Here is a 15,086-nt window from a genome sequence, read left to right as displayed (position 1 = left end):
ACGCCCCCGGCCCCACCCCCGAAACACCGCACCCCGCCCCCGAAACGCCACGTCATCGGGTCCCGCCTCCCCGACACGCCCCCAACACGCCCCCTTCCAAAAACCCCGGGACCTACGCGCATCCCAGGGCTCTGCGCGCGCCGGTGGCCTATGGAAAATAGGCGCGCAAGGCCCTGCTCGCGTAAAACCGGGCGGATTTACGCGAGCAGGGCTTTGAAAATCCGCCCGCATGAGTACTGTGTGCAGTTCTGGCTGCCCCTTCTCAAAAAAGACATAGGGAACATGATGGAAAAGCTCCCTTATGGAGAAAGGTTAAACAGCTTGGACAAGAGACAACTGAGAGGGGAGATATATGATACAAAAGGAGGTTGAATTAGCACTCGCATCAGAGCCCACTGGAGCATATTCCATATCATGGATGCAGGGAGCTTCTTTCTCATTCACACAGCATTTTCAGTATCAGAGCCCAATGTGATGTATGTGCACACCTGAGAGGCAGGGATCACCTCTCTCACTGACACACCATTCCCAGTATCAGTATGCCTAATACACTTTTGCCAGTATCAGCTGTGACGTCGTAAGCAGGGAGCATTCATCTCACCCAATCTTTCCCTCCTGTTTCAGTCTCCACAGGTTACGCTTTGGCTGGGTGTTGGACTTCCAGTGCTAAGACATGGCTTCCCTGAAGCTGTCTGGGTTCATCCTCACTGTGCTGAGCACTTTCTTCCTGCTGGTGGCCCTGGCTTCTACTAACTGGGGCGAGGGAGAAGGAATTCACTTTGGCCTCTGGCTTGCTTGCGCTGCGACTTGTCAATCAACAACTAGCATCGCCTATGGTAAGATGTGTTAAGTTGTCTTATGCCTGTACCGTCCTCTGTTGGTTTGTGGGGATCTGTTCTATGTCCTTTATCTCTTGTTCTCTCTCAGGTGGCTACCATGCAGTTCGAGCCTTTATTCTCATTGCCTTCTTCCTCTGGGTGGCAATCCTTGTGCTTCAGGCTATGGACCTCTGGTATAACAGCACCCTTCCTTCAGTCAATAAAATGAAGTATGCGGCCCATCTGAGCATTTCAGCAGGTACAGGTTGTTTTTGGTTTTTTTTTTTTAAATCACTTTCTTACACCTCAGGTTATTTTTTGAATTATATTTGGTATATTTTGTATTACTTAATGCTTATGAGTGTTCATGGTACTGTCTCCGGGTTCACTGCCACTAGTACTTTAAGCATTCAGCTTTTGGCAGAGGAGTGAAATATTTTGGAATTTCTCTTCCATTTGGCCCTTTTTTAATCTAAGTAACTAATGTTGGGGAAGGCAGGGCAGGTTTAATCAACAGAGTTCTTTCATTTAGGAGCAGACAAGAGGACAGTACTTACAGTGATCATAGTTTAGTGATCATAGTTCTTTGTACTTCAAGTTTAGTCAATTACCAGAGATTTTCCCTATCTATGCCAGAAGGCTAAGACTCCAGAATGCTAAGGGGTGAGGAATGGTAGAAGGGCATAGGTTGATGTTTATTATAAGAACATAAGAAAATGCCATACTGGGTCAGACCAAGGGTCCATGAAGCCCAGCATCCTGTTTCCAACAGTGGTCAATCCAGGCCATAAGAACCTAGCAAGTATCCAAAAACTAAGTCTATTCCATGTAACCATTGCTAATGGCAGTGGCTATTCTCTAAGTGAACTTCAGGTAATGGACTTCTCCTCCAAGAACTTATCAAATCCTTTTTTAAACACAGCTATATTAACTGCACTAACCACATCCTCTGGCAACAAATTCCAGAGTTTAATTGTGCGTTGAGTAAAAAAGAACTTTCTCCGATTAGTTTTAAATGTGCCCCATGCTAACTTCATGGAGTGCCCCCTAGTCTTTCTACTATCCGAAAGATTAAATAACCGATTCACATCTACCCGTTCTAGACCTCTCATGATTTTAAACACCTCTATCATATCCCCCCTCAGTCGTCTTTTCTCCAAGCTGAAAAGTCCTAACCTCTTTAGTCTTTCCTCATAGGGGAGTTGTTCCATTCCCCTTATCATTTTGGTAGCCCTTCTCTGTACCTTCTCCATCTCAATTATATCTTTTTTGAGATGCGGCGACCAGAATTGTACACAGTATTCAAGGTGCGGTCTCACCATGGAGCGATACAGAGGCATTATGACATTTTCCGTTTTATTCACCATTCCCTTTCTAATAATTCCCAACATTCTGTTTGCTTTTTTGACTGCTGCAGCCCACTGTACTCACAATTTCAATGTGTTATCCACTATGACACCTAGATCTCTTTTTTGGGTTGTAGCACCTAATATTACTTGGGTTGTAGCACCTAATATTACTGTGAGTGTAGAGGCTGTGGGGTGAGGAATGGTAGAAGGGCATAGGTTGATATTTATTACTGTGTGTGTAGAGGCTGTGGGATGAGGAATGGTAGAAGGGCATAGGTTGATGGTTATTACTGTGAGTGTAGAGGCTGTGGGGTGAGGAATGGTAGAAGGGCATAGGTTGATGGTTATTACTGTGAGTGTAGAGTCTGTTGGATGAGGAATGGTGGAAGGGCATAGGTTGATGTTTATTGTGAGTGTAAAGGCTGTGAGGTGAGGAATGGTAGAAGGGCATAGGTTGATGTTTATTGTGAGTGTAGAGGCTGTGGCATGAGGAATGGTAGAAGGGCATAGGCTGATGCTTATTACTGTGAGTGTAGAGGCTGTGAGGTGAGGAATGGTAGAAGGGAATAGGTTGATGTTTATTGTGAGTGTAGAGGCTGTGAGGTGAGGAATGGTAGAAGGGCATAGGCTGATGCTTATTACTGTGAGTGTAGAGGCTGTGGGGTGAGGATTGGTAGAAGGACATAGGCTGATGGTTATTACTGTGATTGTAGACGCTGTGGGATGAGGAATGCTAGAAGGGCATAGGCTGATGCTTTTTACTGTGAGTGTAGAGGCTGTGGGGTGAGGAATGGTAGACGGGAATAGGTTGATGTTTATTACTGTGAGTGTAGAGGCTGTGAGGTGAGGAATGTTAGAAGGGCATAGGTTGATGTTTATTGTGAGTGTAGAGGCTGTGAGGTGAGGAATGGTAGAAAGGCATAGGTTGATGTTTATTACTGTGAGTGTAGAGGCTGTGAGGTGAGGAATGGTAGAAGGGAATAGGTTGATGTTTATTACTGTGAGTGTAGAGGCTGTGAGGCGAGGAATGGTAGAAGGGCATAGGTTGATGTTTATTACTGTGAGTGTAGAGGTTGTGAGGTGAGGAATGGTAGAAGAGCATAGGCTGATGCTTATTACTGTGAGTGTAGAGGCTGTGGGGTGAGGATTGGTAGAAGGGCATTGGTTGATGTTTATTACTGTGAGTGTAGAGGCTGTGAGGTGAGGAATGGTAGAAGGGCATAGGCTGATGCTTATTACTGTGAGTGTAGAGGCTGTGGGGTGAGGATTGGTAGAAGGGCATAGGTTGATGTTTATTACTGTGAGTGTAGAGGCTGTGAGGTGAGGAATGGTAGAAGGGCATAGGCTGATGCTTATTACTGTGAGTGTAGAGGCTGTGGGGTGAGGAATGGTAGAAGGGCATAGGTTGATGTTTATTACTGTGTGTGTAGAGGCTGTGAGGGGAGGAATGATGGAAGGGCATACGTTGATGCTTATTACTGTGAGTGTAGAGGCTGTGGGGTGAGGAATGGTAGAAGGGCATAGGTTAATGCTTATTACTGTGAGTGTAGAGGCTGTGGGGTGAGGAATGGTAGAAGGGCATAGGTTGATGGTTATTACTGTGAGTGTAGAGGCTGTTGGATGAGGAATGGTGGAAGGGCATAGGTTGATGTTTATTGTGAGTGTAGAGGCTGTGAGGTGAGGAATGGTAGAAGGGCATAGGTTGCTGTTTATTGTGAGTGTAGACGCTGTGAGGTGAGGAATGGTAGAAGGGCATAGGTTGATGGTTATTACTGTGAGTGTAGAGGCTGTGGGGTGAGGATTGGTAGAAGGGCATAGGTTGATGGTTATTAGTGTGAGTGTAGAGGCTGTGAGGTGAGGAATGGTAGAAGGGCATAGGTTGATGGTTATTATTGTGAGTGTAGAGGCTGTGAGGTGAGGAATGGTAGGAGGGCATAGGTTGATGTTTATTACTGTGAGTGTAGAGGCTGTGAGGTGAGGAATGGTAGAAGGGCAAAGGTTAATGTTTATTACTGTGAGTGTAGAGGCTGTAAGGTGAGGAATGGTACAAGGGAATAGGTTGATGTTTATTGCTGTGAGGTGAGGAATGGTAGAAGGGCATAGGTCGATGTTTATTGTGAGTGTAGAGGCTGTGGGATGAGGAATGGTAGAAGGGCATAGGCTGATGCTTATTACTGTTAGTGTAGAGACTGTGGGGTGAGGAATGGTGGAAGGGCATAGGTTGATGTTTATTGCTGTGGGTGTAGAGGCTGTGGGGTGAGGAATGGTAGAAGGGCATAGGTTGATAGTCATTTGAGTGTAGAGGCTGTGGCGTGAAGAAAGGTAGAAGGGCATAGGTTATTACTGTGAGTGTACATGCTGTGAGGTGAGAAATGGTAGAAGGGCATAAGCTGATGCTTATTACTGTGACGGTAGAGGCTGTGGGGTGAGGAATGGTAGAAGGGTATAGGTTGATGCTTATTACTATGAGTGTAGAGGCTGTGAGGTGAGGAATGGTAGAAGGGCATAGGCTGTTGTTTATTACTGTGACGGTAGAGGCTGTGGGGTGAGGAATGGTAGAAGGGTAAAGGTTGATGCTTATTACTATGAGTGTAGAGGCTGTGAGGTGAGGAATGGTAGAAAGACATAGGTTGATGGTCATTACTGTGAGTGTAGACACTGTGAGGTGAGGAATGGTAGAAGGGCATAGGCTGATGCTTATTACTGTGAGTGTAGAGGCTGTGGGGTGAGGAATGGTAGAAGGGTATAGGTTGATGCTTATTACTATGAGTGTAGAGGCTGTGAGGTGAGGAATTTTAGAAGGGCATAGGCTGATGCTTATTACTGTGAGTGTAGAGGCTGTGGGGTGAGGAATGGTAGAAGGGCATAGGTTGATGCTTATTACTATGAGTGTAGAGGCTGTGAGGTGAGGAATGGTAGAAGGACATAGGCTGTTGTTTATTACTGTGAGTGTAGAGGCTGTGAGGTGAGGAATGGTAGAAGGGCATGGGTTGATGGTTGTTACTGTGAGTGTAGAGGCTGTGGGGTGAGGAATGGTAGAAGGGCATAGGTTGATGGTTGTTACTGTGAGTGAAGAGGCTGTGGCGTGAGGAATGGTAGAAGGGTATAGGTTGATGCTTATTACTATGAGTGTAGAGGCTGTGAGGTGAGGAATGGTAGAAGGGCATGGGTTGATGGTTGTTACTGTGAGTGTAGAGGCTGTGGGGTGAGGAATGGTAGAAGGGTGTAAGTTGATGGTTGTTACTGTGGATGTAGAGGCTGTAGGGTGAGCACGCCTAGACTGTGCAGTCATACTTAGCTTATGCCTAAGGTGGCAAATATCTAGGGGCAGGAAAGGACATAGGATGTACCATGCTGGGTCAGAGCAAAGGTCTATCGAGCCCAGCATCCTGTCTCCAACAGTGGCCAGTCTGGGCTACCACGAAGTTCCTACTCACCCTGTGAACTGCCAATTCCTCAACCCCTCCCTGAACTCTAGTTGTATTTTATCATTTTCCTCATTCTCCACCGCCCACCAAGAGTATTTATTTATTTATTTATTTTATATACCGGCAATCTGGAACAATCTCGACAGAGGATAAAGGTGAACCGGTAGATATAGTCTACTTGGATTTTCAGAAGGCGTTTGACAAAGTTCCTCATGAGAGGCTTCTAGGAAAAGTAAAAAGTCATGGGATAGGTGGTGATGTCCTTTCGTGGATTGCAAACTGGTTAAAAGACAGGAAACAGAGAGTAGGATTAAATGGGCAATTTTCTCAGTGGAAGGGAGTGGACAGTGGAGTGCCTCAGGGATCTGTTTTGGGACCCTTACTTTTCAATATATTTATAAATGATCTGAAAAGAAATACGACGAGTGAGATAATCAAATTTGCAGATGACACAAAATTGTTCAGAGTAGTTAAATCACAAGCAGATTGTGATAAATTGCAGGAAGACCTTGTGAGACTGGAAAATCGTGCATCGAAATGGCAGATGAAATTTAATGTGGATAAGTGCAAGGTGATGCATATAGGGAAAAATAACCCATGCTAGTTACACAATGTTGGGTTCCATATTAGGTGCTACAACCCAAGAAAGAGATCTAGGCGTCATAGTGAATAACACATTGAAATCGTCGGTACAGTGTTCTGCAGCAGTCAAAAAAGCAAACAGAATGTTGGGAATTATTAGAAAGGGAATGATGAATAAAACGGAAAATGTCATAATGCCTCTGTATCACTCCATGGTGAGACCGCACCTTGAATACTGTGTACAATTCTGGTCGCCGCATCTCAAAAAAGATATAATTGCGATGGAGAAGGTACAGAGAAGGGCTACCAAAATGATAAGTGGAATGGAACAACTCCCCTATGAGGAAAGACTAAAGAGGTTAGGACTTTTCAGCTTGGAGAAGAGACGGCTGAGGGGGGATAGAGGTGTTTAAAATCATGAGAGGTCTAGAACGGGTAGATGTGAATCAGTTATTTACTCTTTCGGATAGTAGAAAGACTAGGGGGCACTCCATGAAGTTAGCATGGGGCACATTTAAAACTAATCGGAGAAAGTTCTTTTTTACTCAACGCACAATTAAACTCTGGAATTTGTTGCCAAAGGATGTGGTTAATGCAGTTAGTGTAGCTGTGTTTAAAAAAGGATTGGATAAGTTCTTGGAGGAGAAGTTTATTACCTGCTATAAGTTCACTTAGAGAATAGCCACTGCCATTAGCAATGGTTACATGGAATAGACTTAGTGTTTGGGTACTTGCCAGGTTCTTGTGGCCTGGATTGGCCACTGTTGGAAACAGGATGCTGGGCTTGATGGACCCTTGGTCTGACCCAGTATGGCATTTTCTTTTGTTCTTATGTTCTTATGTTCAGTGTACACTCTATTATATAGTAAACACTATATAAGAACACAATAAACCTCAATAATAATACAATAAAAGCGTAAATATAATAAAAGTAAAATCAGAGTAGACCTCTGATTAATTTTCCATTTCATAGCCCAGCAGAAGCCATAGGAGCCAACTTTTGAAAGTGATCGGGGAGTGTCCCCAGCAAATAAACAGCAGAACACAGTGGGCTGTGAGTGTGACTGACCAGCCAGTGTTTAAATGTCCAGCGAGGAGCTGGTAATGTGGCCATGGGAAAGACTCATGTGGGCACGAAACCTGGGAAGACTCAGTCGCTCTTCTCCCCAAGCCCAGCTCATTCCCCCTGGCTCCTCCCTCCTGCTCCATTCCCTCCCCACTGCCCATCCACTCCAGTCTCTTCCCTCCCCCTCATCTGTCATCGCCGTCCTTTCTCCTAATATTCTCTCCATCTTTCCCCCCTCCCCACCTTCCTCCCTCTGCACTCTTAATTCTCCCCCTCCTGCTTGGCCATACTTTGAATTTTATATCAGGGGAGGGGTTGAATACCCTTCCCCAGTACCAGTCCCTGTATCCCCTTCTCCTTCTCTGTTCCCCTCCCTCCTCCTTGGTCAGCTGCCCTCTTCTGCAGGCCTGGTTCCCCCATCCCTTCACTGATTCCCACCCCTCATCTGCAGGTCAGGCTTCCCCCATCACTGGCGGGCTCAGCTCACCTTTCAGTCTGTGAGCGCCCCTCCTCCTCCTCCTCCTCCGCAGGCTTGCCTCGTCTCCCTGCTCTGCACTCCCTGAGCCCAGGCACTTTTTTTTTCTGGGACGTCTCCGACCTCCCCACCCCCTCCCGGCGCCCATTCCAGGCGAGAGCCAGCCCCAAGCCTGGGGAGTCCACCTAAGCCCCTGCAGCAGCTGCCTGCCCTGAGCCTTTGCAGCCCAGCAAGTGACGCTGCCTGTCCTCAGTTAGGAAACCCCAGAGATTAACTGATGTTTGATGGGAACAGCAAGGGAATGTTTTATTGATTTTTGGGAACAAGGGGAACAATGTCCACCTAAATTCCCCCCCAGTTCAAGCCCTGACTGCAGTCCCTCACAATACTGGAGCAGTCAATTTTTAAGAGAGATTTTGAGACTATGACGTCACACAAGAACATAAGAACCTGCCATACTGGGTCAGAGCAAGGGTCCATCAAGCCCAGCATCCTGTTTCCAACAGTGGCCAATCCAGGCCATAAGAATCTGGCAAGTACCCAAAAACTAAGTCTATTCCATGTAACCATTGCTAATGGCAGTGGCTATTCTCTAAGTGAACTTAATAGCAGGTAATGGACTTCTCCTCCAAGAACTTATCCAATCCTTTTTTAAACACAGCTACACTAACTGCACTAACCACATCCTCTGGCAACAAATTCCAGAGTTTAATTGTGCATTGAGTAAAAAAGAACTTTCTCCGATTAGTTTTAAATGTGCCCCATGCTAACTTCATGGAGTGCCCCCTAGTCTTTCTATTATCCGAAAGAGTAAATAACCGATTCACATCTACCCGTTCTAGACCTCTCATGATTTTAAACACCTCTATCATATCCCCCCTCAGCCGTCTCTTCTCCAAGCTGAAAAGTCCTAACCTCTTTAGTCTTTCCTCATAGGGGAGCTGTTCCATTCCCCTTATCATTTTGGTAGCCCTTCTCTGTACCTTCTCCATCGCAATTATATCTTTCTTGAGATGCAGTGACCAGAATTGTACACAGTATTCAAGGTGCGGTCTCACCATGGAGCGATACAGAGGCATTATGACATTTTCCGTTTTATTCATCATTCCTTTTCTAATAATTCCCATCATTCTGTTTGCTTTTTTGACTGCCGCAGCACACTGTACCGACGATTTCAATGTGTTATCCACTATGACACCTAGATCTCTTTCTTGGGTTGTAGCACCTAATATGGAACCCAACATTGTGTAACTAGCATGGGTTATTTTTCCCTATATTCATCACCTTGCACTTATCCACATTAAATTTCATCTGCCATTTCGATGCACGATTTTCCAGTCTCACAAGGTCTTCCTGCAATTTATCACAATCTGCTTGTGATTTAACTACTCTGAACAATTTTGTGTCATCTGCAGATTTGATTATCTCACTCGTCGTATTTCTTTCCAGATCATTTATAAATATATTGAAAAGTACGGGTCCCAATACAGATCCCTGAGGCACTCCACTGTCCACTCCCTTCCACTGAGAAAATTGCCCATTTAATCCTACTCTCTGTTTCCTGCCTTTTAGCCAGTTTGTAATCCAAGAAGGGACATTACCTCCTATCCCATGACTTTTTACTTTTTCTAGAAGCCTCTCATGAGGAACTTTGTCAAACACCTTCTGAAAATCCAAGTATACTATATCTACCGGTTCACCTTTATCCACATGTTTATTAACTTCTTCAAAAAAGTGAAGCAGATTTGTGAGGCAAGACTTGCCCTGGGTAAAGCCATGCTGACTTTGTTCCATTAAACCATGTCTTTCTATATGTCCTCCCCCCATCCCCATCCTTTCAGTAAAATACCTCATTTACAGGCCTGGAACAAAAGGTCAGCTACCACCTGTCCCCCCCCCTCCTGTGACCCTGCCCAGCGAGCACAGAAATCTTCAACAAACCTTGAATAAATAATTTTCCAACCTTTATGTCTGGATTTCAAATCTGTTTCTGCGTACACTTGGCTTTTTCTTAAGTTTCTTTCTCCTCCTCGTTCCTGTTTTCTTTTAAAGCTTACTGGCTCTCTGGTCTTCCTTTCATTTCTTTATCATTTGACATTTTCTTTCATGTGCAAATCTCATTTTTTCTTTCCACAGCTCCTCCCCTTCTGCTGCTTCCATTTCTCTCCTCACCTCTTCTTGCCTTTTCCCTTTCACTGCCCTTCTCTTACTTCCCCTATCATCCCCTCCTCTCTGTCCTCATAGCTACTTTTCCGGTCTTCACCTCTCTCTCCATCATAATTTCACTTCACCTAATGAATCACCCCTGATTCTCTTCTCAAGGCTCATGTCCTCTCTCCAAGCTTGTATCCCGTTTTCCATGTCCCTTCTCATAGCCCATGTCCCCTCTCTCAGCTCTCTCTCTGGCCTTGCAGCCTGGGTCCTCTACACTCCCTCTCCCACAGCTCCTCTCCCAGTCCCTCTGCCACTCCCAGTTCCTTGCCTCCTTCTCTCCCAGCAGTTCTCTCAAGCTCCTTACAGCTTCTCCATCCCTCTGTCTCTTTCCCAGACCCTCTATCAGCAGCCCTTCCCATCTCCACTGCTCCTGCTCTCTGGTTTCCCTTCAGCCCACTGGTCAGACATTATACAGCCGGTCAATAAACTGCAGGGGGAGGCGGGAGCGGTAACTGGGAGACAGAAGTGCAGTGCCTGCCCTCCCCTGACAGAATCAGTGTTGCCAATTTAGTGATTTTGTCCTTAGATCTAGAGACTTTTTTTTAACCCGATGGTGACTTTGAACTGCAAATGCAACAGGGAGCTAATATAGCATTTTTTAACAGGTTATTGACAAATCTAGGGATTTTCTCACTGTTCTGAAAAATACATTGGATTCCCCATTTACTGAACATGTCTGGAAGAGAGAGTGAGATCTTTGACTAGAGTGCTGCAGAAAAGCACCAGAGAGTGAATTCTCTGGCTAGAGTGTCCAGCTGGTCCACCCATCCAACCAGCACCTGACTCCTCCTCCACACAGGAGCGCACCAACTGCCTGATTCCACCCCACCTGCTCCAGCACCTGACTCCTCCTCCACATAGACAAGCACCAACTGCCTGGTTCCACCCCCACCTGCTCCAGCACCTGACTCCTCCTCCACATAGACAAGCACCAACTGCCTGGTTCCACCCCCACCTGCTCCAGCACCTGACTCCTCCTCCACATAGACAAGCACCAATTGCCTGGTTCCACCCCCACCTGCTCAAGCACCTGACTCCTCCTCCACACAGACAGGCACGGGCTGCCTGATTCCACCCCACCTGCTCCAGCACCTGACTCCTCCTCCACACAGACAGGCACGGGCTGCCTGTTTCCACCCCACCTGCTCCAGCACCTGACTCCTCTGCCTCTACTGTTTAGGAAGTGGGGGAGGGGTGATTCTGAGTCGCACTAACACTACCAGCATGCACGTGCACATGTGTACAGCTAACTGGTTGAGCCTGCAGTGAGTGCAGACTGCATGAGAGAGGCGGGAATCAGGCACTGACTGAGTGAGTCGGTGCATGTCAGGCTCTCAGCTAGTGGTGCCGTTTTCAGCAGCATCCTGCCAGGATCTGTGTGGAGTGGGACCACAGGAAAGAATGAACAACCTGAGTTAAGAAAACAACTCCTGTTTTTTGTAGTTAAATTATAGTCCTGGACTGAAATAGTAGGTGGCACCTTACAGATTAACTCATTTATGGGAGCATGAGCCTTTGAGGTTTGTCTGAAAGTCACCACCCTGTCATTTTGGCTCCCCCACACTAACAGGGCTATCCCTCTGAAGATTTCTCACCACAATCCTGGATGGCGTCTGCTGATATTTTCTGGCACTGTTCAGGGCAGTGGTGGGCCCAATTCTCTTTTTCTTTTTATTGGATTCGGGTAAAGCAAAGGAGATTGAATGAAAGATTTTTAAGATTTTAAAGGTAATGAATTTTAGATCATTTTAAAATCCCTCCTTCCCATGTTCAGTATTCACACTGTGGTTTTAGCTACTTTTTACCAGTTTGGAGATGTTTTACAGTAGATCTGGTGATTTTCTTCAAGTTGGCAACACTGGACAAAAACACTTCCTTACTGCTCTCCCATACAGCGCATGGGAGCTCTCAGCTCCCTATTCACAGGAGTGCAGGAGACAATATTGGGGATACTCAGGCACCCACAGAGCTCCAGCTCCCTATTCACAGGAGTGCAGGAGACAATATTGGGGATACTCAGGCACCCACAGAGCTCCAGCTCCCTATTCACAGGAGTGCAGGAGACAATATTGGGGATACTCAGGCACCCACAGAGCTCCAGCTCCCTATTCACAGAAGTGCAGGAGACAATATTGGGGATACTCAGGCACCCACAGAGCTCTCAGCTCCCTATTCACAGGAGTGCAGGAGATAATATTGGGGATACTCAAGCACCCACAGAGCTCTCAGCTCCCTATTCACAAGAGTGCAGGAGATAATATTGGGGATACTCAAGCACCCACAGAGCTCTCAGCTCCCTATTCACAGGAGTGCAGGAGATAATATTGGGGATACTCAAGCACCCACAGAGCTCTCAGCTCCCTATTCACAGGAGTGAGGGAGACAATATTGGGGATACTTAGGCACCCACAGAGCTCCAGCTCCCTATTCATAGGAGTGCAGGAGACAATATTGGGGATACTCAGGCACCCACAGAGCTCTCAGCTCCCTATTCACAGGAGTGCAGGAGACAATATTGGGGATACTCAGGCACCCACAGAGCTCTCAGCTCCCTATTCACAGGAGTGCAGGAGATAATATTGGGGATACTCAGGCACCCACAGAGCTCTCAGCTCCCTATTCACAGGAGTGCAGGAGATAATATTAGGGATACTCAGGCACCCACAGAGCTGGCAGCTCCCTATTCACAGGAGTGCAGGAGACAATATTGGGGATACTCAGGCACCCACAGAGCTCTCAGCTCCCTATTCACAGGAGTGCAGGAGACAATATTGGGGATACTCATGCACCCACAGAGCTCTCAGCTCCCTATTCACAGGAGTACAGGAGATAATATTGGGGATACTCAGGCACCCACAGAGCTCTCAGCTCCCTATTCACAGGAGTGCACGAGACAATATTGGGGATACTCCGGCACCCACAGAGCTCTCAGCTCCCTATTCACAGGAGTACAGGAGATAATATTGGGGATACTCAGGCACCCACAGAGCTCCAGCTCCCTATTCACAGGAGTGAGGGAGACAATATTGGGGATACTCAGGCACCCACAGAGCTCTCAGCTCCCTATTCACAGGAGTGCAGGAGATAATATTGGGGATACTCAGGCACCCACAGAGCTCCAGCTCCCTATTCACAGGAGTGAGGGAGACAATATTGGGGATACTCAGGCACCCATAGAGCTCTCAGCTCCCTATTCACAGGAGTGCAGGAGACAATATTGGGGATACTCAGGCACCCACAGAGCTCCAGCTCCCTATTCACAGGAGTGAGGGAGACAATATTGGGGATACTCAAGCACCCACAGAGCTCTCAGCTCCCTATTCACAGGAGTGCAGGAGATAATATTGGGGATACTCAAGCACCCACAGAGCTCTCAGCTCCCTATTCACAGGAGTGAGGGAGACAATATTGGGGATACTCAGGCACCCACAGAGCTCCAGCTCCCTATTCATAGGAGTGCAGGAGACAATATTGGGGATACTCAGGCACCCACAGAGCTCTCAGCTCCCTATTCACAGGAGTGCAGGAGACAATATTGGGGATACTCAGGCACCCACAGAGCTCTCAGCTCCCTATTCACAAGAGTGCAGGAGATAATATTGGGGATACTCAGGCACCCACAGAGCTCTCAGCTCCCTATTCACAGGAGTGCAGGAGATAATATTGGGGATACTCAGGCACCCACAGAGCTGGCAGCTCCCTATTCACAGGAGTGCAGGAGACAATATTGGGGATACTCAGGCACCCACAGAGCTCTCAGCTCCCTATTCACAGGAGTGCAGGAGACAATATTGGGGATACTCATGCACCCACAGAGCTCTCAGCTCCCTATTCACAGGAGTACAGGAGATAATATTGGGGATACTCAGGCACCCACAGAGCTCTCAGCTCCCTATTCACAGGAGTGCAGGAGACAATATTGGGGATACTCAGGCACCCACAGAGCTCTCAGCTCCCTATTCACAGGAGTACAGGAGATAATATTGGGGATACTCAGGCACCCACAGAGCTCCAGCTCCCTATTCACAGGAGTGAGGGAGACAATATTGGGGATACTCAGGCACCCACAGAGCTCTCAGCTCCCTATTCACAGGAGTGAGGGAGACAATATTGGGGATACTCAGGCACCCATAGAGCTCTCAGCTCCCTATTCACAGGAGTGCAGGAGACAATATTGGGGATACTCAGGCACCCACAGAGCTCCAGCTCCCTATTCACAGGAGTGAGGGAGACAATATTGGGGATACTCAAGCACCCACAGAGCTCTCAGCTCCCTATTCACAGGAGTGCAGGAGATAATATTGGGGATACTCAAGCACCCACAGAGCTCTCAGCTCCCTATTCACAGGAGTGCAGGAGACAATATTGGGGATACTCAGGCACCCACAGAGCTCTCAGCTCCCTATTCACAGGAGTACAGGAGACAATATTGGGGATACTCAGGCACCCACAGAGCTCTCAGCTCCCTATTCACAGGAGTGAGGGAGACAATATTGGGGATACTCAGGCACCCATAGAGCTGGCAGCTCCCTATTCACAGGAGTGCAGGAGACAATATTGGGGATACTCAGGCACCCACAGAGCTCTCAGCTCCCTATTCACAGGAGTGCAGGAGATAATATTGGGGATACTTAGGCACGCACAGAGCTCTCAGCTCCCTATTCACAGGAGTGCAGGAGATAATATTGGGGATACTCAAGCACCCACAGAGCTCTCAGCTCCCTATTCACAGGAGTGAGGGAGACAATATTGGGGATACTCAGGCACCCACAGAGCTCCAGCTCCCTATTCACAGGAGTGCAGGAGACAATATTGGGGATACTCAGGCACCCACAGAGCTCTCAGCTCCCTATTCACAGGAGTGCAGGAGACAATATTGGGGATACTCAGGCACCCACAGAGCTCTCAGCTCCCTATTCACAGGAGTGCAGGAGATAATATTGGGGATACTCAGGCACCCACAGAGCTCTCAGCTCCCTATTCACAGGAGTGCAGGAGATAATATTAGGGATACTCAGGCACCCACAGAGCTGGCAGCTCCCTATTCACAGGAGTGCAGGAGACAATATTGGGGATACTCAGGCACCCACAGAGCTGGCAGCTCCCTATTCACAGGAGTGCAGGAGATAATATTGGGGATACTCAGGCACCCAC

General features: G+C 47.3%; 1 protein-coding gene across 1 annotated transcript in view; it reads left to right on the top strand.

The window, feature by feature from the left end:
- The window catches only part of LOC115076239 (protein NKG7-like), a 52,825-nt gene that overhangs the window by 1,888 nt on the left and 35,851 nt on the right, over nt 1–15,086 (top strand). Inside the window, exons 2-3 of the mRNA XM_029577462.1 lie at nt 625–836; nt 928–1,077. Of these exons, the coding sequence (XP_029433322.1) occupies nt 674–836; nt 928–1,077 (313 nt within the window). The 5' untranslated portion in view covers nt 625–673. The remainder of the gene's footprint in view (nt 1–624; nt 837–927; nt 1,078–15,086) is intronic.

Source organism: Rhinatrema bivittatum, chromosome 14 (assembly GCF_901001135.1).
Source record: "Rhinatrema bivittatum chromosome 14, aRhiBiv1.1, whole genome shotgun sequence".
Classification (NCBI taxonomy): domain Eukaryota; kingdom Metazoa; phylum Chordata; class Amphibia; order Gymnophiona; family Rhinatrematidae; genus Rhinatrema; species Rhinatrema bivittatum.
This window is presented reverse-complemented; position numbering and strand designations above follow the sequence as displayed.